Source organism: Eulemur rufifrons, chromosome 14 (assembly GCF_041146395.1).
Source record: "Eulemur rufifrons isolate Redbay chromosome 14, OSU_ERuf_1, whole genome shotgun sequence".
NCBI classification, from domain to species: domain Eukaryota; kingdom Metazoa; phylum Chordata; class Mammalia; order Primates; family Lemuridae; genus Eulemur; species Eulemur rufifrons.
The window spans coordinates 10056475-10077818 of record NC_090996.1 but is presented as its reverse complement, the minus strand read 5'-3'; the positions used below and the strand labels follow the sequence as shown (position 1 = coordinate 10077818).

Genomic DNA, 21344 nt, shown 5'->3' with positions numbered 1-21344 from the left:
AGGGGCTGGGACACCTTTCTTGGGCTCTAAGTAAAGAGAAGGCTGCCAAGTGGGCAGGGGAAGGTCAGGATGTAGGGCCTCAAGGGAAAGGGGACATGGGTTTGGGGCTATCAAAGCAGGCAGGATATCGGGTTCTAGAAAGGCATTGTTACTCTGGGCTCATCCTTGGAGATGGCCACCTCTGCAGGAGGAAAGGGCCCCAGGAAGGGAGAGGTGCCCCTGGCTAGGCCACCCTGCCCAGCGGGACTTCCCCTTCCCATAGTCGGGGGCTGGGTGTGGCAGGAAGGCTCAGGCAGCCTCCTGAGCTGGGCATCACGGGGCCTCTGACGCCCACCTGCCTAGACCCTCTCCCCTCACCAGTTTTGTTTACCCTTTGCTTCCGTTCTCAGTCCTGGCACTGCTCACCCCCCAATCTCCATCCTCCCCTCACCAGCTCTCTGATTCACCTTCTCTGGTCTGATGTCTGGTGGGCAGGGGAAGGGATGGGCCTGGGCCCGCACCCTCTGCACGCACCCATTCCTCCGCAGGACTGAGTCCCTGCCACCCCTACAGGGAACAACACATGGGCACTACATCACCATGGGAGAGGGGACAGGACTCAGGAGCTTTGGGGACTCCAGAAGAGGGTCGTAGAGGTAGGAATGGGGACAAGGTCACTGTGCAAGGCTCCTTGGGCCCCGAGGGCCCCAAGCTGGGATCTGGGGACCCCGCACTGACCCATATACAACACCAGGGGGCGACTGAGGTACAGAAATGGAAAAAGCTCCTCCAGCTGCACCAGGCCTGCCCCTACAGGTGTCCCGGAGGGAGGGCAGACACCGGGAGAAAAGAAGGCAACTGCAAAGATGGCGGGAAAGAAAACCGGGCAGTTGGAGCTGGGGATTGCGCCCATCCTCATCTTCCTGTTGGGCAGGGAGAAGTGGGGGGTGGGGGTGGGGGTGTGACACTCAGGAGGCTCCCCCTCCCCTCCCCTTCCCAGGAGGCTGGGAGAACCTGCCTGGGCAGCATCTTGAATGGGGGAATTGTCCTCGAGGCCACAGCATAGCCTGTGTGTACACGTGGGGGGTCCGCTCCTGCCTCTCCCTGCTCTCCCCCACGGCCTCTAAACCAGCCCCAGCTGTCAACATCTGGCCCACATCTGTCTTCTTCATGACTGGACCCCCTGCCCCAGCCTGTGCCCCCTCCTCCCCTTTTAGGGGGCTGAAGGGCAGGGCTCAGAGCTCAAGTCTCCCTTCCCTCCCACAGCCCCCTGCCTCTGCTAGGGGAGGTGGGGGGAGGCAGCCCCACCCCGGAGGTGCCCCAGGCTCTTGGCAGAGCCAGCTGGAGCCGTTAGAGGCAGCTGCCAGTGACTCATCTCTCAGGCCCCCACCCCCACCTCAAACACACCCTGGGGCCCAGAACCGTGCCCCCCCACTGAAGCCCTGCTGTCCCTAGACCCCTGAGCCCTCTCTCAGGGGGCCATAAAGCCCCCCCGGGCCCCACGGTCCTCAGGATCTAGTCCGTCCTGGTTCCCAATCACCTCCAGAGCTGGCACACTTCCCGTTTTCTTTTATTTATACAAAAAGTTATTTTTTTAAATATAATTTAAGAACCCTCCAAGCACCGACGTTTGACGTTTGACTCTGGTTTCCACCACTACCTCACTGCCCTTTTCACTACCCACCCCCACAACCCCCAAGACACAGCTTGGGGGTCTCTGCGGGGGCAGGGGAATGTCTGGGGTTGTGGTGCGACCAAGGCACTGTTCTGGAAAGACACAAGGACGGGTCCCTGTTTCAACTTGGGCAAAGGAGGCAACAGCGAAACAGGTGACCTCCAACACAAAAAGTTTTGACAAGGACCGTAGAAAAACGAAACAAAAGGTCGGGGGTGGGGGTGGCGGTGAGGGAGATAAGACCAAAAACAAAACTCAAAAACCTTCAATATGAAGGCAGCAGATGGGGAAGGGGCATTTACAAGGGAAAAATGATTGAGTTTGGTGGTGAAAGCAGCAAGTTGGGACGTCAAAGCCCAATGATTTTGTCACTGGGCCATGACACCCCTTCCTGCCTCCTGGGACAGGCTCCACCCTGGAGCTCGTCACTCTCTCTTTGGTCTGCAGGAACACACTCGTCAAGGTGGGGGAGCACCTGGGGAGCCCTCTGGGGAGGTCAGGAGATTATGGGCACTTCCTTCCCCTCTGGTCACACCCAGTCCTGAGGGAAAGGCACCCTCACCCTTGGTCTGGGGTTACCCACCCAGGTATGTCGGGGGGTGACTTCTACACTCCCATATGGCAGAAGCCCCAAATCCTGTCTCTGCAAATTGCCAACTCCCCACCCCATGAGTTCAAAGTGCAATCCAGTGGGGCACAGGGATGGGGGCCTCTGTGAGTCCCCACTCAGCCCCAGGAAGAAGGGGAGGCCGTGTCCCTGGGGTGGGGAGTTCCTGCAGGTCAGTACTGCGGGGCTGGTCCTCCTGTCCCGCCCGGGGCTCCAGACTTGGCCTGGGACTTCATGTGCTGGACACTGGCCAAGATTTTCTTCTGGTGTCCCGCCAGAGTGACTCCGATTCGGAGCAGGTCCCTGTGGAGGAACAGAGAGCTCAGTGAGGCAGAGGGTCCCCACGGTTTGGTCCGGCCTGTCAGCCAATCGGGAAGGCCAGTGGGACAGGGGGACTGGCATCAGCAGTTGCCAGGCAGTTTCCGGAGGATTTAGGAGCCAGAGAGGCTGCTGTCCTGCGCAGCTGCAGTGTGTGTGGGGAGGGGTCTGGCTTGGAGGCTCTGGGAAGGGCAGGAAAGAGAGAGAAAAGCCAACAAAACGAGGCTGGGGGGAAAAGCCACACAGACGTAGGGGGAAGGAGAAGTGAGAAAGAAAAGGCCAAAGAGAGAGAGTCAGAGCTGTGTGGAGAGGACCTGGAGCTGCTGACACCTGGAAACAGTTATAGGGACAGAGGAGGGCCCTGTGTCCAGGAGAAGCTGGGCCAAGTCAGGGAGAGGAGCGCCCGGGCCCCCGGGGCAGACTGGCCAGCGACTCTCTGGTTCCAGATTTCTAGTCCTTCTCCTGCTATTCAACCCGGGGTGAGAGGAGACCTCGGGAGACAAATGGGGAGGCAGGAAGGAGGGGTACCAGACGGAGGCCAAGCAGGGATAAACAGCATTTGGGAGGCAAAGGAATCATAAAACCGTTTAACATTAAAGCTGGAAAGGATCTCCAAAACCGAGTCCAGTGTTCTCCTTTTATGGGTGGGAAAACAGAACCAGAGTTGACACATTGTTAATGTGAGAGCCGGGTCTGGAATGTAGATAGAGGCGCAAAGATAGATACAGATTGTGACAGATCGTGAGTCTCCAAGGAGATGGCCTGGGGCCTCGATGGCGGGAGGAGGTGAGGTGGACACACTAGCCCAGGAGCCCTGGGTCCTCAGCGCCAGGGGCTGTCACTGCTCAGGGCTCTTCTGGGCATGGCACAGAGCAACTTCCTTAGGGTTGTCCCTCTGAGGAAACAGTCGGCACCAGAAGTGGACTCCAAAGGCCCTGCAGACCCTGCAGGCCTCACTCTGGCCCCCACACCGCTCCCAGGCGCCCCTCTAGCTGCTCCGCAATCCCCACCAACCCCTCAGCTCCTGCCGCCACTTACTCCGCGGAGATCTGGCTGACCAGCTCGAAGGAGCCAAATCCAGCAGCTGCAAAACTTTCTTCGTATCTTCCCATCTTGATGGCTCGAAGCCACTCGCCCACAGAGCCAAAAGCTGAGTAGTGAGGCTGCCGCTGATCCAGGAGCGGGTGCGAGGCCCTGGGGGGCAAGGATGGGGAGGAATGCTGAGTACCAGGCCTGAGTCAGGGCGGAGAAGCCGAGCCCAGCCTTGCAGAGGAGACAGAGATCGTCCCACTATTGCCAAAGGGACGGATACTTCTGGGAGGGGAGGGTGGCTCGCAGGTGGTTTGCAGAGAGCAGGGCCCATTCCCTGGAGTCCTCACCCGCCATTCTCCCTGGCCACGATTTTGAGGCTGGCAGGGTTCCGGATCATCTTGTCGAGGGCGCTGACCACCTGGGGGAAGCGGGGCCGGGCGTTGCGGTCCTTCTGCCAGCAGTCCAGCATGAGCTGGTGGAGGGAGGTGGGGCAGTCTGGGGGTGGGGGCAGCCGGTAGTCCTGTTCAATGGCATTGATCACCTGGAAGGATGAGGAGAAACGCTGGGTGAGGCAGTCCAGGAAGAAGGAAGATGCCAAGGGCCCCAAGGAGATGGTGACTTAGCAGATGCTGGGATGGGAGCCACAGCCCCCCAGAATCTCAAATGCAGGAACCCTCCTGGCCGGAGCCGAGGCTCTCGGTGGCTGGACGCCCCAGCAGCTGTCGGGCTATGGTGTAGCCGTGCAACCCCCCCCACCTGCCCTCCATCTCCACGTCCTTCTGTGACCCAAATATGGTGCATCGAATGCTCTGATACAAAGATCAACTCTTCTTGTGCCACCCCCTTTAGCTCAAGGACCCAACAGTAATGACACTCCAGGAACCCGGCCCTCCCTCCCATATCCCAGGTGAGAGAACACTCCAGGGAAGCTTGGTGTGACCATGGGACACTTACGTCCTGATTGCTCATGTCCCAGTATGGCCGCTCCCCAAATGACATCACCTCCCACATCACAATCCCGTAACTCCAAGCATCACTGGCAGATGTGAACTTCCGGAAGGCAATCGCCTCGGGCGCTGTCCATCGGATGGGAATCTTTCCTCCCTGCAGGAGGGGCAGGAAACGGTGAGCCGAGGGACTCACTGGTCCAGGCACACTGACCCCCTGCCCTTTGCTTTTCCCCCTTGCTCAGACCCAAGCCCCCAATTCCCCAACTCTGTCCTTTTCCTAGACACCTGCAAGCTGGGTTCCCTAAGCTGACTGCCCCCTCCCTGGACCAGAGCCGCCAATCCCTCAGCCTCCCACCTCTCCAACCTGCCGTCCCCACCTGGCCGTAAGAAACCACCTCACACCCCTGGTCCCCAGCCTTACCAGAGAGCTCGTGTAGGTGGGATCCGAAGAGTTCTCCTCCAGGAATCGGGAAAGGCCAAAGTCAGACACCTTGCAGACGAGGTTGCTGTTGACCAGGATGTTGCGGGCAGCCAGGTCTCGGTGGACGTAGCTCATCTCGGCCAGGTACCGCATGCCCGAGGCGATGCCCCGCAACATGCCCACCAGCTGGATGACCGTGAACTGCCCGTCATTCAGCTGCAGAGCAGACAGGGGAGAGGGGCGTGGTTAGGACAGCCCACCCGCTGCCATTCCCCCTCCCGTCCACTTCCTGCACTGTGCCTGTCACTTCCAGTCCCACCTCACAGGTCACCTGTAGAGCCCGCCCACCGAGTTTCCCAGGTGCCGCTTCCTTTCTCACCCCGAGTTCTCTCAGCTCTTACTACAATGTCGCAACACGATGCCTGTAACTGTTCAATGACACGCATTCAGTCTCTCTCAATTAGATATAAGGGGATGCTTTTAAAATTTGTTCTTCCATTTAACCTAGCCCAGTGCTTCACAACCAGGAAATACTCAATGAGTGTGTTTTAGCTAACATGCCCCTTACATTCGACAGTCCTGCGAGGAGAGTGCTCTGAGCTACCTGTCTACAGGTGGACATGCCTTTGTGCTGATCCAGCCACAATCTCAGCACAGCCTTCTTGGACCAGCTGTGTGTTGTTTTGTAAGAAAACAGTGAGGAACTCGAATATGACCAGTGACCAGTGCCAAAGCCAAGGTCTAAAGCGCAACCTTGACCTTTACGGAGTTTGCTCTCACCGGGTAAACCAACCAGTCACAGACAGTTAACTAATCCCATCTTCTGGGTGCAGCTAGGATGCAGGGGACTCTGCAGCCTTGCAGGGCCAGGGACACAGAGTCCAAAAACTCAATTCTGAATGCATGCTCCAAACCCACACCTGCTCTAGGCCTCCCATCTCAGTCCACGAAAACACCACCTGCCAAATGGCCAGGGTGTAGACCTCAGAGTCTGCTGGTTTCTGTCTTCCCCCTCTCCTGCCACTTGCAATCCATCAGCAAGTTTTGCTGGCCTTGCTTCCAAACATGTCCCCAATCCAACCACTTCCCCCTACCCTGCAGCCTGAATGAATGACAGCAACAGCCCCCTCACTGGCTCCCAGATTCTGCTCCTGCTTCCGGTACCCAGCCAAAGGGATCCCTTTGAACCGTCTCACCCTCCTGCTTAAACCCCTCCACAGGCTTCCCTGTGAACCACCCACCTCGGGATCTACCGTTGCTCCTCTGCTCACTGAGTTCAACCACACTGGCTTTCCAGTTCTTAAACATGCCAAGTTCCTGCCCACTCTGGGTCTCAACTCTCCGTCCTCAACATACGCCCCCCATCTTCTCGAGACTGGCTTTTTCTCATCTACCCAGATGTCATCTCTTCTCCCACCAGCCCTCCCCTCTCCCTGTAACTGCACCTTTGTACGGAACCAACATAAACACACACACCCCGGTGGCCACAAGGGAGGGGTCAGGCTGTCCTCATGCCACTCCAGGGTCTGTGTCAGCACCACCCACGTGTCTGCTGATGGCACCCATGTAGTCTAGCCACCAAAGCTGAATTTTGAACTTATCAAAACCTCAGATAGAGATTCCCTCATAAGAAATACAGAGAAACAAGCTAAATGACTCCCACGGGGAAAAATCGCATAAATCCAGAAGGCAGGACATCCAGGGGGACAAGGATCCAGCTCTTCATCAGTCAGTGTCACGACAAGGAACTGTTCAGGATGTAGACAGGCTCATAAAAAATAATAACCAAGTGCAATGACTGGTCTTGAACTGCATCCTGGTTTGGATAAATCAGCAGTAAGAACATTTTTGGGGAACAACTGGGGAAACATGAATATCAATTGGGTATTAGGTGATACTAAAGAGTCACTGTAATTCTGTTAAATGCAACGGTCTTTTGCTACATAGAAAAATGTTTTCGTTTTTAAAAAAAGATGTCCAGGCTGGGCACAGTGGCTCACACCTGTAATCCTAGCACTCTGGGAGGCCAAAGTGGGAGGACCACTTGAGGTCAGGAGTTCGAGACCAGCCTGAGTAAGAGTGAAACCTCGTCTCTACCAAAAATAGAAACAATTAGCCAGGCATTGTGGTGCACAGCTGTAGTCCTAGCTACTCGGGAGGCTGAGGCAGGAGGATCGCTTGAACCCATGAGTTTGAAGTTTTGGAGGACTGTGATGACACCACAGCACTCTACCTGGGGCAATATAGCAAAATTCTTGTTTCCAAAAAAAAAAAAAACCCCAGATACTCAATAAAGTTTAAAAAATAGCTAGGTACAGTAGCTCATGCCTATAATCCCAGCACTTTGGGAGGCTGAGGCAGGAGGATTGCTTGAGGCCAGAAATTTGAGACCAGCCTGGGCAACACAGTGAGACCCCATCTCTACAAAAAATTAAAAAAATTAGCCAGGCTCAGTGGCTTACGCCTGTACTCCCAGCTACCCACGAGGCTGAGGGGGAGGATCACTTGAGCCCAGGAGTTCAGGGCTGCAGTGAGCTATGATCTTGCCACTGCACTCCAGCCCTGGCAACAGAGCGAGACCCTATCTCTAAAATGATGATAATAATAATAATAAAAATCGGGCCAGGCACAGTGGCTCACACCTGTAATTCTAACACTCTGGGAAGCCGAGGCCGGTGGATTACTTGAGCTGAGGAGTTTGAGACCAGCCTGAGCAAGAGCGAGACCCTGTTTCTACTAAAAAAAAAAAAAAATATATATATATATATGTATATATATATATAAAGAAATTAGCTAAACAACTAAAAACATGTATAGAAAAAATTAGCCGGGCATGGTGGTGCACGCCTGTAGTCCCAGCTACTCGGGAGGCTAAGGCAGGAGGATTGCTTGAACCCAGGAGTTTGAGGTTGCTGTGAATTAGGCTGACGCCATGGCACTCTAGCCCGGGCAACAGAATGAGACTCCGTCTCAAAAAAAGAAAAAAAAAAAAAAAAAAAAAAAATATATATATATATATATAAATAATAAAAATCAGTAAAATCTGTTAAAGTGACAAAAATGAAATAAGCTCTTCCCACCTCATCTCCAGTCACTTTTCCATGATCCTGTTTGATTTTTTACACCTCTGAAATGATCTGTTTACTTTTTTAGAAAGCCTGTTTGTTTACTTGTTGGTTTTCAGAGCTGTCTACTCTCCAGGAGCAGAAATCCTGTTTGCGCCTGGTTTAATTCCTGGGGCCTAGCACAGTGGCTGGTGTGCAGGAGGCGTCAGTAAGTATTTGTCAAAAAAAGGAATGACAGCCCCTTAGCTGTATGGGTCAGCGGGCCCCACAGACAGGCCGAAGCTCCTGGCTTCTCTGGCCGCAGGCGGGGAGTGCAGGGCGCGTGGGAGGGGCCGAGCGGCTCACCCGCAGGAAGGAGTCCAGGGCGCCGTTCTCCATGAACTCAGTGAGGATCATGACGGGCACACTGTTGGTGACCACGCCCTCCAGGCGGATGATGTTGGGGTGCTCGAACTGGCCCATGATGGAGGCCTCGCTCAGGAACTCGCGCCGCTGCCGCTCCGTGTAGCCACCCTTCAGGGTCTTGATGGCCACACAGCTCTCCTTCTTGCCGGGGGCCTTGAGCCGGCCCCGGCACACCTCGCCAAACTCCCCTGCAGCAAGGACACGAGGGTCAGCTCCCCTCGAGCCCCGGCGTGGCCCTGGTGCCCTCCACCGCATGCCCGGTGCCAGGCAGTTTGCCTCTCACCTGCGCCAATCACCTCTTCAATCTTCACATAGGAGACGTCGATCTCTTTGGCAAATTCCCTCACAGCCTCATTCGGGTCTTCGTAAGTGAAGGGGTCAATGTAGACCTTAGTACCTGGGGAACCGGGCAGGGCCCCGTTAGCCAGGGAGCAACTTCCATGGCCATGACTCGGAGGACACCCTCTTGCCCCCCAGCCCCTGTTTCCGCCAGATTAGGGCGACCCACCGTGCCCGATGAGATACTGTCCGTGTTTGTCCGAATATTCTGCTTCTCTCCCAGTGCTCTGCTTCCTGTAGCCAGTGAGAAAGAAGCAAAAGGTAAACTGAGTCACATATCTTTATGTCCCCATAGAGGAACATGGGTAAACTGAGTCACGAGTCGCTATGTCCTCATAGAGGAACATGGGGAAGGGAGGGACAGGGACAGGAGATGATTCCAAGGGGACACAGGCTGGTGGGGCACCCAGAAAGGCTTGCCCTGGACCACGCGGGCAGGTGGCAATCTCCTCAGGGCCTCCAGGTGCTCAGAGCCCTTACCTGAGGCAGAGAACCGCGATGACAATGACCACCAGGACCAGCACCACACCCACGACTGCTGTGCCTGCAATCAGGGCCAGCTGCTCCCGCCAGCTGTCACTGTCTGAGGGAGAAAAGGCTGCTGACCAGGAGACCCCAGTGGCCCCTGCGGGCCCCAGCCCCGGCCTGTGGCTCCTGAGCTGTGGTCTCTTAAGCCCAGGCCCCCAGCACGGTGGGACGGGTGGAGGGAGAGGACACAGGGGAGTGGGGGCAGGGGATGAACAGTGGGTTTTGAACTATTCTCCACGGGCCTGTGGGCTCCTCTGAAATCCCTCAGGGTAAGGGGGGGATGTCTCCCAACCCGGTCACTGCCAGAGCAATTTGGATTTTGTTCTATCATAAATACTCGTGTCCACAAAAATTCTCCTTTAAATGAAAGGTTCTAAAGGCGAAAAATTAAGACCTATAGCCAGACAGTGGAAACAACCCAAACGTCCATCAACAGATGAATGTATAAATGAAATGTGCTATATCCATACAATGGATTATTATTCCCCCATAAAAAGAAACGTAGCATTGTCAACATGCCGCGACATGGATGAAACTCGTTATGCTCAGTGAAAGAAGCTGCCAGTCACAAAAGACCACACATTGCAGGATTCCATTTCTATGAAATATCGGGGTAGGCATGTCCACAGGGACAGAGAGTAGATCAGTGTTTGCCAGGGGCTGGGGCGACAGGAGGATTGGGGGATGACGATGACGGCTAAGGGGTGTAGGTTCTCTTTTTAGGGTGCTGGAAATGTCCTAAAATTGTGGTGATGGCTGCACAATTCTGTGAATATATTAAAAGCCATCGAATTTTGTACATTCGAAATGGGTGAATTGTATGGCATAGGAATTACATCTCAATAAAAAATTTTTTAAAAGTCACAAGGTTTAGAAAGCCACTGTTCCAGCACATTAGAACCAACACATGCTACCTCATTTAATCCTCAAAGCCCTGTGACAGGCTTCACGACATTCCCATTTTACTGGATGAGGGACCCGGGCTCACAGGTCAGGCTGTTGCAAAAGGTCACGAAGCCGGTCGGCCGCCAAGCCAGACTTCATGCCCAGCTGTGGGTTTTGGTTTCTACACCCTACCCTCTCCCCACTAGGCTGTGCCTTGCAGTGGGGAGAAAGAGGGGTGCAGGGATGTGACTTTGGGGTCCCCTGACCTCGCGCTGCCCCCCAGGCTCACCGTCCAGCTGGGTCTGGCTGTGGTGCTCCTGGCCGAAGGGCCCATAGCCGGCCTCAGAGCGCGCCCGCACCTGCACCAGGTAGCTGGCTCCCCGCTTCAGCCCCCGCAGCTCCGCCCGGTTTTCCGACGTCTTCAGGAACCGCACACTGCTGGGGCCCTCGGCGCCCTGTCCAGGAGGAGGCGGGGACTGGCTGTCACCCAGGGCCCCCAGTTTCTGCGGCTCTTCCTGCTTCCCCCCACACTCCTGTGACCCCATCACTAGCATCGTGGTCCTGCTGGGCGGCAGGTGACAGGTGAGGCCTCTTGGCTCACTTCTACACGTACTGTGCGGTGGGCTTTGCATTCATTGTATCATCTACTTGCAGCGATTCTGTGCTGGGCCTGTTCTCCCAGCTGTTCTACAGACTGGGAGACTGAGGCTTGAGGCAGCCAAGGGGCCAGCCACGGTCACACAGCTAACACCTGGCAGAGCTGGAATTCAAATGCTGCCAGATGCCTGCAGTTCAGGTGTCCCAGCCCCACCCCCAGGGCCAGAGCCTGGTCTTACCTTCTCATGGTACTTGACCTCGTAGTCCAGCACGGCTCCACTGGGCGCCCGGGGAACAGCCCAGGCCAGGCTCAAGCTGCTGGGTGATGACCGAGTCACCCGGATGTCGGACACCGCTGGGGGCACTGGGGACAGAGACACACAGGCCCTTCTGCATGGCAGGTCCACCATGGCAGGTCCACCTCTTTCTAACTCTCCCTCTGCTGGCTACACGTGTCCCCCCTCCAGCTGTTCCGGGAACTCCTTCTGATCCTCCCTGCCTGGCCCCCGCCTGGCTACCTCTGCATCTCTCTCTTTCTGCTTCCTGCCCCAAAAACCTTGACCCTCCACGCTTCCCAGGGACCCCATTCCCCAGCCCCACCCCTGCCGGTCAGGCCCCCAGCCCATCCACACCCCTTGCAGGCCTTTCCCACTGACGTGTGTCTCCCATCCAACCACGGGCTGCCTGGCCCCCAGTCTCACCCTCTCGGTCAGTGGTGACATTGACAGGCTCAAACGGGACGGGCCCTGTGGCTAAGGAGGACACCCCGTTCAAGGCAGTGACCTCGAAGGTATAGGTGAAGTCAGGACGCAGCCCTCGAACTGCCACCCAGGGCTCCACCAGGTCCCGGGGCCCGGGGTCGAAGGTCAGGTCTCCCCCGCAGGTCGTGCAGGAGCCCCCGGGGCGGCACTCTCGGCAGCGGAGCGCGTAGGTGAGGTCCTCTCGGCCGCCGGACTCGAGGGGGGCACTCCACTCCAGGTACAGGGAGGAGCCATTCAGGCGAGGGACCACGCTTCGTGGAGCGGAGGGTGGGGCTGTGGGAGAGGGGGAGTCAGGCAGAGGCTGCCCCAATCCGCAGGGCAGGGAGGGGGCAGCAGAGGGACAGGCAGCCGCGACAACTTCCTGCCTTGGAGATGGTGTGTTTCACCTGCTCCCCCAGGCTGGGGACCAGTGTGCCAGGGTCCACAGGAGGAAGCCCGGGGAGGACGGGGGCTGTGGTGGGTCCGCCCCAGAGGTCTGCACTCCCTTCCCAATGAACTGCCCCTGGCTACCGGTCACTTACTGGTGCAGGGTGCACCCCGGGGGTCCGTGCGGGCCCGAAAGTACCCAATGCGGCACTGGCAGACAGGTGATCCAATGGTGTTAGAATGGCTGTTGGCTGGGCACGGCTGGCAGGACCCCTCTCCTGACAGGGGCTTGAAGGTGCCCTGGGCACAGGCTGAGAGACAGAGAGAGAGAGAGAGATTTTTCATCAAAAGCATGCACCAAACATCCTTTTGGATTTAAGGCTGCACGAAGTGCTAAGGCAGGAGAACGGAAGAAGGATGTCAGAAACCTGACCTCTACGAGGAGAAAGGAGACCCTCCCTCCACAGCAGGGTCCTAACCATTTATGACCCTGACCTTGGCAGTCCGGGGAAGCCTACAGATCCCTGCTCAGGATAACGATTTTAAACGTACATCACAAAATTGGATTGCAAAGGAAGCAAAATAAGTTGAAATGATCAAAACATTAAGAAAAGAAGTTCATGATACAGCAATATTTGCATTTCTTTATTAACAAGATATAGTAGCAGGTCTCATAATCTCTGTGATGTGGAAGTCATGGTGAGCAAAAACAACATTTTGAGATTCTTGAGGCACCTGGAATGGGCTGCAGGTACCCGTGATTTGTCAGGTGCTCAAGTCTCAGGTCCTGTTGCGACCACAGGGCAGTTGCTGACATTCCACACAGTGGAATTTCAGGTGGAGAGTCGTGAAAATAAAAAGTCATTTTTTTCCTCCACCAAAGCCCACGGATTCCCTACATCCCATCTATAAAACCCAGGCCAAGCAGCCCTGCTCCAGAGAAGAAGCTAAGTGAGAATTCACTATCAGCAAATTAGAGGCCACAATGAACAAGAACAGACACCATGACCCCTTTGTCCTGAGCCAGACAAGGTTCCCTCCCCAGGCCAGTCCTGCACCTGGAATTGGACAGGGTTGGAGAGAAGAATCTGGAAGTGAGGAAGGGCTCAGAAAACGGGCCTTCCAGGAACTGAGTGCCCAGGAGAGTGAAGAATGTTCAAAACGAAAACTTAAGAGGTGGGTCCACGAGTGGCGTGTCGGACCCTCCCCCGGATAGGCAGGCTTCGTGGGGGAAGCTCCAGCCCTCACCTCGGCACTTGGTGTTCCCCTCGGCAGCCTCGAACCCCGAAGCACAGCTGCAGCCTGTGACCGGCTGCTCGGCCCACTGGCCGTCCTCGCGGCAGTAGAGGCTGGGGCCAGGGCCTGGGGCGGGGACGGCATCGGCCACGCAGCTCCCTGCGACAGGCACGACCAGCTCCCGAGGCACAGTCTCCGGGAAGTGGGTTAGGTTCACAGTTAGTGGGGGACACTTCTTGTAGAAGAGGTGCAGGGACAGCAGCGCCATGCAGGCCCCCTGGTCCTGGAAGGCTAGGTAGAAGCCGGCCTTGCTGAGTGGTCCCAGACGGAGGGTCTTAATGTTCACCTTCCCGGTGGCCTCGGCTCCAGGGCGCTTCCGGGTCAAATGCTCAGCAGCCACCGTGTCCACCTGCCGGGCGGGGAAGATGCACTGCTGCTGTCCCCACTCCCGTGAGGACCCAGGGACTATCTTCTTCCCAGCTCACCCTCCCTGACTTCCTGGGTTCCTGTTCCGGAACGTTCTCTCCTCCTTCCACGTGCACACTTTCCTGCAGGCTCCAACATTGTCCATTCATCCTTAACGAGCTCCTACCATGTATCCAGCCTCTGTCCTGCACCCGTTCGCTTACTCGTTCAACAAACATTTACCAATAGCTACGCCACACCAGGCCCTGACCCCAGAGCCAAAAAGACAGAAACGAATGCCTCCCAGAGAAGTCATAAAGCACCACGGTGCTGGGCTAGCTATGTGCGCAGTGCGGGATTCCAGGGCACACAGAATCAGCCAAGGCCGCACAGAGAGACCTCGGGCTGGAACTTGGAAGACAGGTAGGGGTTGGGTGGAAGAGGCCGGGAGAAAGCATGCAGGGCGATGCATCAGGTGACGCGGAGCCGGGGGCTGTGAAGGTGTAGTCAGGGAACAGAAGCACAGTGGGGTAGGGCGGCTGAGGTGTCGCAGGAGCAGCATGAGCCTGGGCCTCCCAGGGGGGCTGGCCAAGCAGCCAACATGCACTCCACTGCTCCACCCTGGGGACCACCTTCTTCCCTCCCCAGAGTTAAGCCTCCTCCTTCCAGCCCCCTGCAGCCCTGCCAAAGGCCTGCTTGCTAGGAGCCCACCTTGGCCGAGGCCGAGTCCCAGGGCGGCTGCGTACCTTGATGTAGGGGTTCTCCATCCAGGCTGGCGAGATGGCTGTGGCCGTGTCAGCATCACTCTCGTAGTAGAAGACGGTGAAGGTCTCCTTGCAGGAGCGCCCGGCCCGCGGTAGGGACAGGCACTCGAGCATGGTGAAGCGCAGCGTGGCGTACACGTGGACGGCACCGCGCCGTGGGACCCAGCCGGTGCGCAGCCAGTGGGCCAGGCCTGGGGCCCGCTGCACGTCGCACACCTCGTAGGTGCGCACACTGTGCTGCTCCTCGTCCAGGCCGCTCAGCTCCTCCCACTGTGGGGAGAAGGGGCTCAGCCTGGGGCCACTGCGGGGGGGGGGGGGTTCTGCATGGGGCGTTTCTCACGGAGCAAGGGGGAACTAGGAGGAACTGGGGGAGAGGCTGCTGGGGGTCCTCTCAGAGCAAGGGCTCAGAGGAACACTTGCTCAGGCTACTGCCATCTGGGGCGGCGAGGGGGGTACAGGAAGCAGGCAGTGCAGTCACCCCTCCTCCTTCCTCCCTCAGTTTCCCTCCAGAGCCCCAGCTCCCGGGCCTCGCTCTTACCTGCCCCTCCACCTGAGGGAACGTCACCCACTTCAGATCAGCAGTTTCCAGTTTTGTGTTCAGCAGGGTCTCTGAGACAGACGAGAGACAAAGTCAGCACTTGGGGCAGGGCGGGGGCCAGGAGGACCAGACCCCTGGGAACTGAGACAGGTGGGTCCTCTTAGCTCCAAGCTAGAGGAGTGCGGGGTGGGGGGGGCAAGCTATGCCCTCTGTACCCCCCTCTGACTTCCCACCTCTTTTTCTGAATGCCAACCCCACCCCCAACAGCCCCAGCCCCCAGACCCCCACAGATCTAGGCCTCCCTGAGGGCTGTGCCCTAAAGCAGGGGCAAAAACCAAAATGCTGGAAGGGAAGCAGGGTCAACAGTGCAGAAAGGGTTAAAAGGAGAGCTGCCCTGGGCCTGACCAGCACCCAGCACCCAGCACGTGGGCAAAGGGCTTCTGGCAGAGGACACACCTCCCTAGGGGCTGTCTCAGCCTCTACATTCCCTTCCCTGTCTACCCCCACCCAACTCCACTCCCCTTCCAAGTCCCCAGCCCCTCTTCAGGCCTCCACCGCCTCCCTCCTCTAAAGTGGTGCTCTGCAACTGAGGCCCAGCCCTGTCCCCTCCCCAGAACCCCTCCCCGCCAGTCCTCAAGGAAGTGCTGGAGGCCAGGACGCTTGGGTTCCCGCCCTGGGCCCTGCAGAGGCCTCACATCTGGATTTGGTTACGGGAAGGGGAGGAGAATGGGGGTGGGGGGATGAACACACCTGGCTTGGCTTGCATCATGGGGGAGGGGACAGGCACTGGCGGAAGGGGGGATTAGGAAAAACTACACAGCCCCCGGCAGTGGAGGGTGGCAGTGGAGGGTGGCGTAAGGACGGGGGGGAAGGTGGGGGGTCCCCTGGGAGGAGCAGAGATGGGGCCCCCCCGGGGGAGTCAGCAGCACACCTGGGACCAGCACCATGGGGACTGCAGGAGGGAAGGAAGGGGGGTGGGTGGGAGGTGGGACAGCTCCTCCCAGGGACCTAGTGATGTCCAGGGGGCTGGGGCAGGAGGCAGGCAGACCTGACCAGCCTGAGGTGAGGCCCTGGGCCCCCAAGGGTGGCAGGAGACAGCACAGCACATTGGGGACAGGATGCCCGGGTTCTGGGGAGGGGGGGATAGAGGCTGCCGTCTCCACCCTCCATTGTTCCAGGCTGGATAGTGTTTTCCTGTCTCCAATTTACACACTGTCTCTGCCTCAGGGCTGTCCTCAGCTGAGCACTGGCTCACTTTCTCTCACCCTATCTGGGGCTCCGGCCTCCAGCTTGCTTTGATCTGTCAGTTCAATGCCTCTCACCTCTCTCTGTCCCACTCTCTGTCCACTGCCATTTCTCTTCCTGTCTCTATCTCTTCTTGCTTTTGTGTCTCCCACCCTTTTCACCCTCCTTCGGGCACATGGCTTTGGATAAATTACTTAACGTTTCTAAGCCTCAGTCTCTTCATCTGATAAATGGGGGCAATACTACCTCCCACCCCCGGCGTTGTCGGGAACGGTGAAAATAGCATTTGTGAAGCGCTAGGCACAGGCCTGGTGCTCGGGCGGCCTCAGGCACAGGCACGGGAGTAACCATTTCCTCTCTGCATCCATGCCTTCCTCTCGCCACACTTCGCCCTGTGGTTTTTCTGCCCCTTTGGCCTCCTTCTTCCCCCGTCCACGGTCCTCTCCCCTTTCTTTCTCTGAGCCGGGCAAACCCACCTTCACTCCCTCCCCACGCCTCTCCTTTGATCCCCAGCCCAGAGCAGACCTGCCCTGCCTGGGGGAGAGGGGTTTTCCCCCTACCTGTCTTTGATTCCTCCCCCTGCAGGAGGCCCCGACGGCCCACTCCCTAGAGACCCCTTTGATAGGCAGTGAAGGGGTGGGAAGCAGCTCACAGAAAGGAGATTAGGGATCCAGGAGGGTTTATAGGGCTCTGGGCTCCCCCTCTAGGGGCGGAGCGGGGACACAGACTCATGGATGAAGAAATATTTGGAGATGAATATAGAAAAACAGACATTTGGAGGAGAGACTAGGAGGTCATAGTTGGGCTGAGTTAGGGCCACACGGGCTGTGTAGGTCCATTTCTGCTGGCCAGCTGAAGGACTCAGGCAGGACGGGGGTCTAGACAGCATTTAGAGGGGTGGGGTGCAGCCGGGGGAAACCAGGGAAGGGGTCGCACTGCAGCAAGGGCAGTGGCTGGGAGAGCGATGGGGGGGGGGTGTGTGTGTGTGGAGTGCAAATGCAGGAGGCCATCCTGACAGCAGTGTGCAATTGCGGGACCAAGGTGTGGATGCTAAGGAACTGCCGGCGGGGGTCGTTTTATGGCCTAGCCCGAAGTTCTGCCTGGTCTGCAGTTGCTCTTCCAGAAACGTTCCCTCATGTTTGGGGAGAGGTGGGGAGTGGGACAGAAACTCTGCGGATAGTTTTGGAGTTCGGGGTAGGGAGGGCAGGAAAGGCTGCCAAGGTCGTCTGGAGTCAGCAGTACGAATCGGGGGAGCCGAGCTAGGGGAGCGTCCCGGGTCGCCGCTCGACTCCATCTCTTCCCAAACAAAAGAAAACTCCACTCCCCGCCGGGCCGCCTCCTCCCCGCCCCCCCTCCCGCTCCAGCTCCGTTGGTCCGAAGCGTCTGGGTTGGGGTGCTGGGGTAGGGGTAGAGAGAGGTCGGCTTCTCTACTCCGAGACCCAACTTTGGGGGCCCAAGGAGTGACGGGGTGCCCCCAAGGAAACTCACCTTCTAAAGCGGTGACGAGCGAAGCCCAACAGAGCAGCGCCCGGAGCTCCATGGCGCCGCCTGACTCCGGTAGGATCCGATCCGAGTTTGGGGGGCCCTAGCCCCCCCAGGTTTGACCCCCCTCCCCCGGGCGGGTGGACGCCAACTCCCTGCGCGGGACTCTCCGTCGGCGCCCTTAGCGCGGGGCCATGCGGGCGCGCCGGGCACCGGGAGGCGGCGCCCAGGTGTGGCCCCGTGTCTCCGCCGCGCGCGCAGGCGGCTGGCCGGGGGCGTCCTGGCAGTGGCCGCGCCGGGCGGGCGCAGAGCGAGACGTGGCTGGAGTAGGGGATCCTCCGGGGCCTCGGGGTCCCGCCCCGGCTGGCGGGGGGTGAGCCGCCGGTTCGCGTTCTCCCCCCCTCCCTGGAGTGACGCTGCTTGCGCTGCGGGGCCAAGTGCGCTCCGCGCGGGCAGGGAGGGTGGGAGCCCGAGCGGGGACGGAGCGGGAGGGAGGGAGACTACGGCGAGGGGCCGGGCGGGCCGGGCCGGGGCTGGGCCGCGCTGGGACTGGGCCGGGCGGCGCCTGGCCCGGGAGGGAGGGGCGCGCGGGGGGCGGGGCAGCTCCCCCCAGCCCGGGCTCGACGAGGGGGCCCGGGCACGCTCATTGGAGCGCGCGCTGCTGAATAATTCATGAGGGAAGCGGAGAGGGGCGCCCAGCGGAGCAGGTCGGGAAGTTGGGAGAAAGTTTGGCGAAGGGGGAGGGGTAGCGGGCGAGGAGCCCGGGGACCGCCCAGACGAGCACAGTGGCCGTGCGCCTTGCCCGGGACCGAGCATGTCCGGGCTGGGGCCCAGGGACCCCCGGGACAAGCCCGAACCTAGCAGACACCAGGCGAGCAGGGAACACACCGAGCAACACGGAGGGCCGCACGGGCGTGCGCGCAATGTGCATGCAGCACACACACAAAGCCCGCTCTGACCTCGCTGCGGACCTGAGATTCCACTCTTGGATGAGCCCACCACCCCTAGTTGGCGCAGGGAATTGCGGGGGGGCGGGGGGGGAAGGGAAGGAGAAAGAAAGAGGTAGAAGCTTTTGAGGATGGAGGCTCGCCCAGAGGACCCGGAGCGAACGTTCACACAATCATTCCCTAAACATTAAGTATTGGGGACCTACTGTGCGCGCAGCCTAGCGCTGAAAATGTGCAGAGGAGGTGCGCACTGGGTTGCGCTGGGGAGGAGTATAGAAAAATCAAGGAAGCGAAGGTAAATAAAAGGTAGGTTTGTCCCAGAGGGTGAGGGGTCCGGATAGATCTGCAAATCACCCTTCTCACTCTCACTCTCACGTTTGGGGGGGGTTCCCCCTCCGCCCGCAGCCGTGACCCCGGAGGCTGGGGCTGGGGCTGCTGCTGCTGTCTTTCCTGAGGCTGTTTCCTGTCTGGCTCCTGGGGGCCCTCGGGATGGTTGGGAGGGGCCCTTCCTCTCATTGCCAACTCCCCCCACTTCCCATCCATCACTTAGTAGGGAGGGTCCAGGAAAGCTGTGCTCCTCCCACCAGCCCCCCCTTTCTACTTCAGGGCACCTATAGTGTGGATCACTGGGTGGAGGGATGGGGCTGTGTGTGCTGCGGGAGCCAGCCCCTGCAAGAGCTGGAAGGAAAGGACTTCGACTCAGAAAGTAATTAAGGGGGACAGAGTCTGGAGCAGCTAAGCGGCCAAAAGATAAGGAAGGAGTCGTCCAGGATGCTTGGGGGGCTGCCGAGCTCCCTGACCCCCACCGCCCAGAGAGGACAGCCAGGCCTGGGATGACCTCTTGTCCCAGCCTACTTATCTTCCTCCACAAGAGGTGCTCCCCACACCCCTGCCCTTCCTCGTTGCCCTGCCTGGGTCCTGCTCCGGGGTGGGGGGGTCACCGAGGGCAGGAAACAGCCGGCTTCGCTGGAGCCAGGCAGACCAGGCTGGAGCTGGGAATCCCCTCCTCCCTTCCCGATCTGGGCCGGCCTTCCCTTCTCTTATGCAGCTCTCCCTCCCTGTCTTCCACACGTGCCCCCAACCCTCCCCTTTTGTTGCCCCCCCGCCCCCCCCGCATAGATCTTCTATGCTCTAAAAGTTATGTCTTCTATCTCCTCCTGGGCTGTGCCCTTGACACCCCTGTCCCCAGACCCTTGATTGCTTGAATTTTCCCATTTAGTGGGAGATGCAGTTCATCATGAGGGGGTGGGTACACAGAGGAGTCACATGCCTGAACAAGGGAGAGACACACACCACAGCGAAATGAGGCAGGGTGGACTGAGCGGCTTGATGAGACAGAGGGGTGAAGGGGTGAAGCAGCTCCCTTCAAACTGGAGCCCTGTGTATTGATCCCTGGGGGCCAGGACCCCTCAGCTAAAGGGCAGAGAGGGCCCTAGGTTAGAAAACACCCATCCTATCCCATGTCAGGTCATCAGCCCCACTCCCCAGCCTATAACCAGGTTCCTAGTACCTAGTGTATACGACTCAAAGAATCAAAGAGTGAATAAATGAAACCTTTATTGAGCATCTACTACGTGCCAAGTGATCACTGTGCTAGTTTTTAAGATATGCAAAACATGGCTCCTGCCTCAAAGAGAATCTGGTGAAAATTAATATAATTTTTTTTGTATCATCTCATGCATTATAATCTGGTGAAAATCCCGTGATTTCCCCTTTCCATGGCGATGACATCTGAGATCTTTCACTCCACTTCTCAGGAACCACCCTTGGTCTATCCTGTGTGCGTGAGATCATTTCCTCCATACCTAGACCACCCAGAACCCAGAACCGCTTTCCAGGCAAGCTAATTCAGTAGCCATTGAATTGCATGACACAGGTGAGCAGTGTCGCTACCTGAATCCATGCTTGTTCTACAGACCTCAACAAATCTCTCCTTTCCTCATTATTAGAGCACTTCACTGTCCCCCCATCCCAGATGTTAGGCTGTCACCCTCATTCCCTGCCCAGAGCAATACACTGTTGTCACACACTGCCTTGCCAGGACTTGTGCAGAGCATCCCCGAATAGCTGGTAGAGTTTCTTTTTGTTGTCCACATAGTGAGAGTTGTTTTGCATAGTGTTAGAGTTAGGACTTTTCCTATGTGTAATAAATAACAAACAACAAATCATCCCTTTTCTCAGTAAATCATTGACCTTGTCACCTCTCTTCCCATATCCCAGTTTCCCCCCTTCTGGGCCACCTAATTGTGTCAGGTACAAAGTTCAGGTTTACCTGGAAGTTCATGAAGTTTAAGCCCCAGTGCCTCTCACCTGCCTGGCTTCTTCCACCGCCCTAGTTAATGAATGCCATCAATTTAAACAGTTTTTAGTGTGTGTCACAGCAGGAGAACACTTGATCTGAAATTTTACAGCTCTATTATGAAAGAAATTTGATAGAGGTTTTGACATTCCCAATTATGAGTTGTAAAGATCAAAGAACTTTTTATAAACCCTCAATAACGAAAGAAAAAAAATTTGATCGGTTATACTAAAGACTGACAGAGAGAATAGAAAACAATATTACAGAAATCATTATCATAGGTAATTATAGATGATTTTTGTAATAGGTGGTCAAAGAATACACATCTAAGAAAAAGATAGGAAATGAAAGTATTACAGAGGTGTATCAGGCTTATTTGCTACAAATATTGTTATTTTTCTAGATTTTGTAATATTTATATTTGTCACCTTTTAAACATTTGCCACTGGTTGTGATTTCTCAATCTAAACACATTAATTTTTATATCTAATTTTATAATC

At 57.2% G+C, this 21344-nt stretch overlaps 3 protein-coding genes across 3 annotated transcripts in view; 2 read left to right on the top strand and 1 right to left on the bottom strand.

The window, feature by feature from the left end:
* Positions 1-633, top strand: part of ZAN (zonadhesin) — a 34593-nt gene extending 33960 nt beyond the window's left edge. Inside the window, 1 exon segment of the mRNA XM_069486759.1 lies at positions 528-633. Within this exon segment, the coding sequence (XP_069342860.1) occupies positions 528-633 (106 nt within the window).
* Positions 634-1517: 884 nt separating this feature from the next.
* EPHB4 (EPH receptor B4) lies at positions 1518-18149 on the bottom strand. Its single transcript, XM_069486420.1, has 17 exons — positions 17605-18149; positions 14872-14942; positions 14316-14603; positions 13177-13573; positions 12084-12239; positions 11503-11835; positions 11041-11165; positions 10494-10659; positions 9272-9374; positions 8961-9025; positions 8736-8849; positions 8393-8640; positions 4983-5198; positions 4566-4715; positions 3959-4152; positions 3618-3773; positions 1518-2564 (listed from the first exon to the last, which is right to left on the bottom strand). The coding sequence occupies exons 1-17, from the start codon at positions 17654-17656 to the stop codon at positions 2435-2437; spliced, it is 2964 nt and encodes a 987-aa protein (XP_069342521.1). The 5' UTR covers positions 17657-18149; the 3' UTR covers positions 1518-2434.
* The window catches only part of SLC12A9 (solute carrier family 12 member 9), a 21244-nt gene continuing 17409 nt past the window's right edge, over positions 17510-21344 (top strand). The window contains exon 1 of the mRNA XM_069486425.1: positions 17510-17673. Within this exon, the coding sequence (XP_069342526.1) occupies positions 17655-17673 (19 nt within the window). The 5' untranslated portion in view covers positions 17510-17654. The remainder of the gene's footprint in view (positions 17674-21344) is intronic.

What these genes read in the sequence shown, in the direction of transcription:
- EPHB4 (XM_069486420.1), bottom strand. Translation starts at nt 17,656, where the DNA reads ATGGAGCTCCGGGCGCTGCTCTGTTGGGCTTCGCTCGTCACCGCTTTA. An exon ending in CCCTGGACTCCTTCCTGCGG is followed by an intron (nt 5,199 to 8,392) that starts GTGAGCCGCTCG and finishes TCTGCTCTGCAG; the next exon opens with CTGAATGACGGGCAGTTCAC. An exon ending in GGGACATGAGCAATCAGGAC is followed by an intron (nt 4,153 to 4,565) that starts GTAAGTGTCCCA and finishes TCATCCTTCCAG; the next exon opens with GTGATCAATGCCATTGAACA.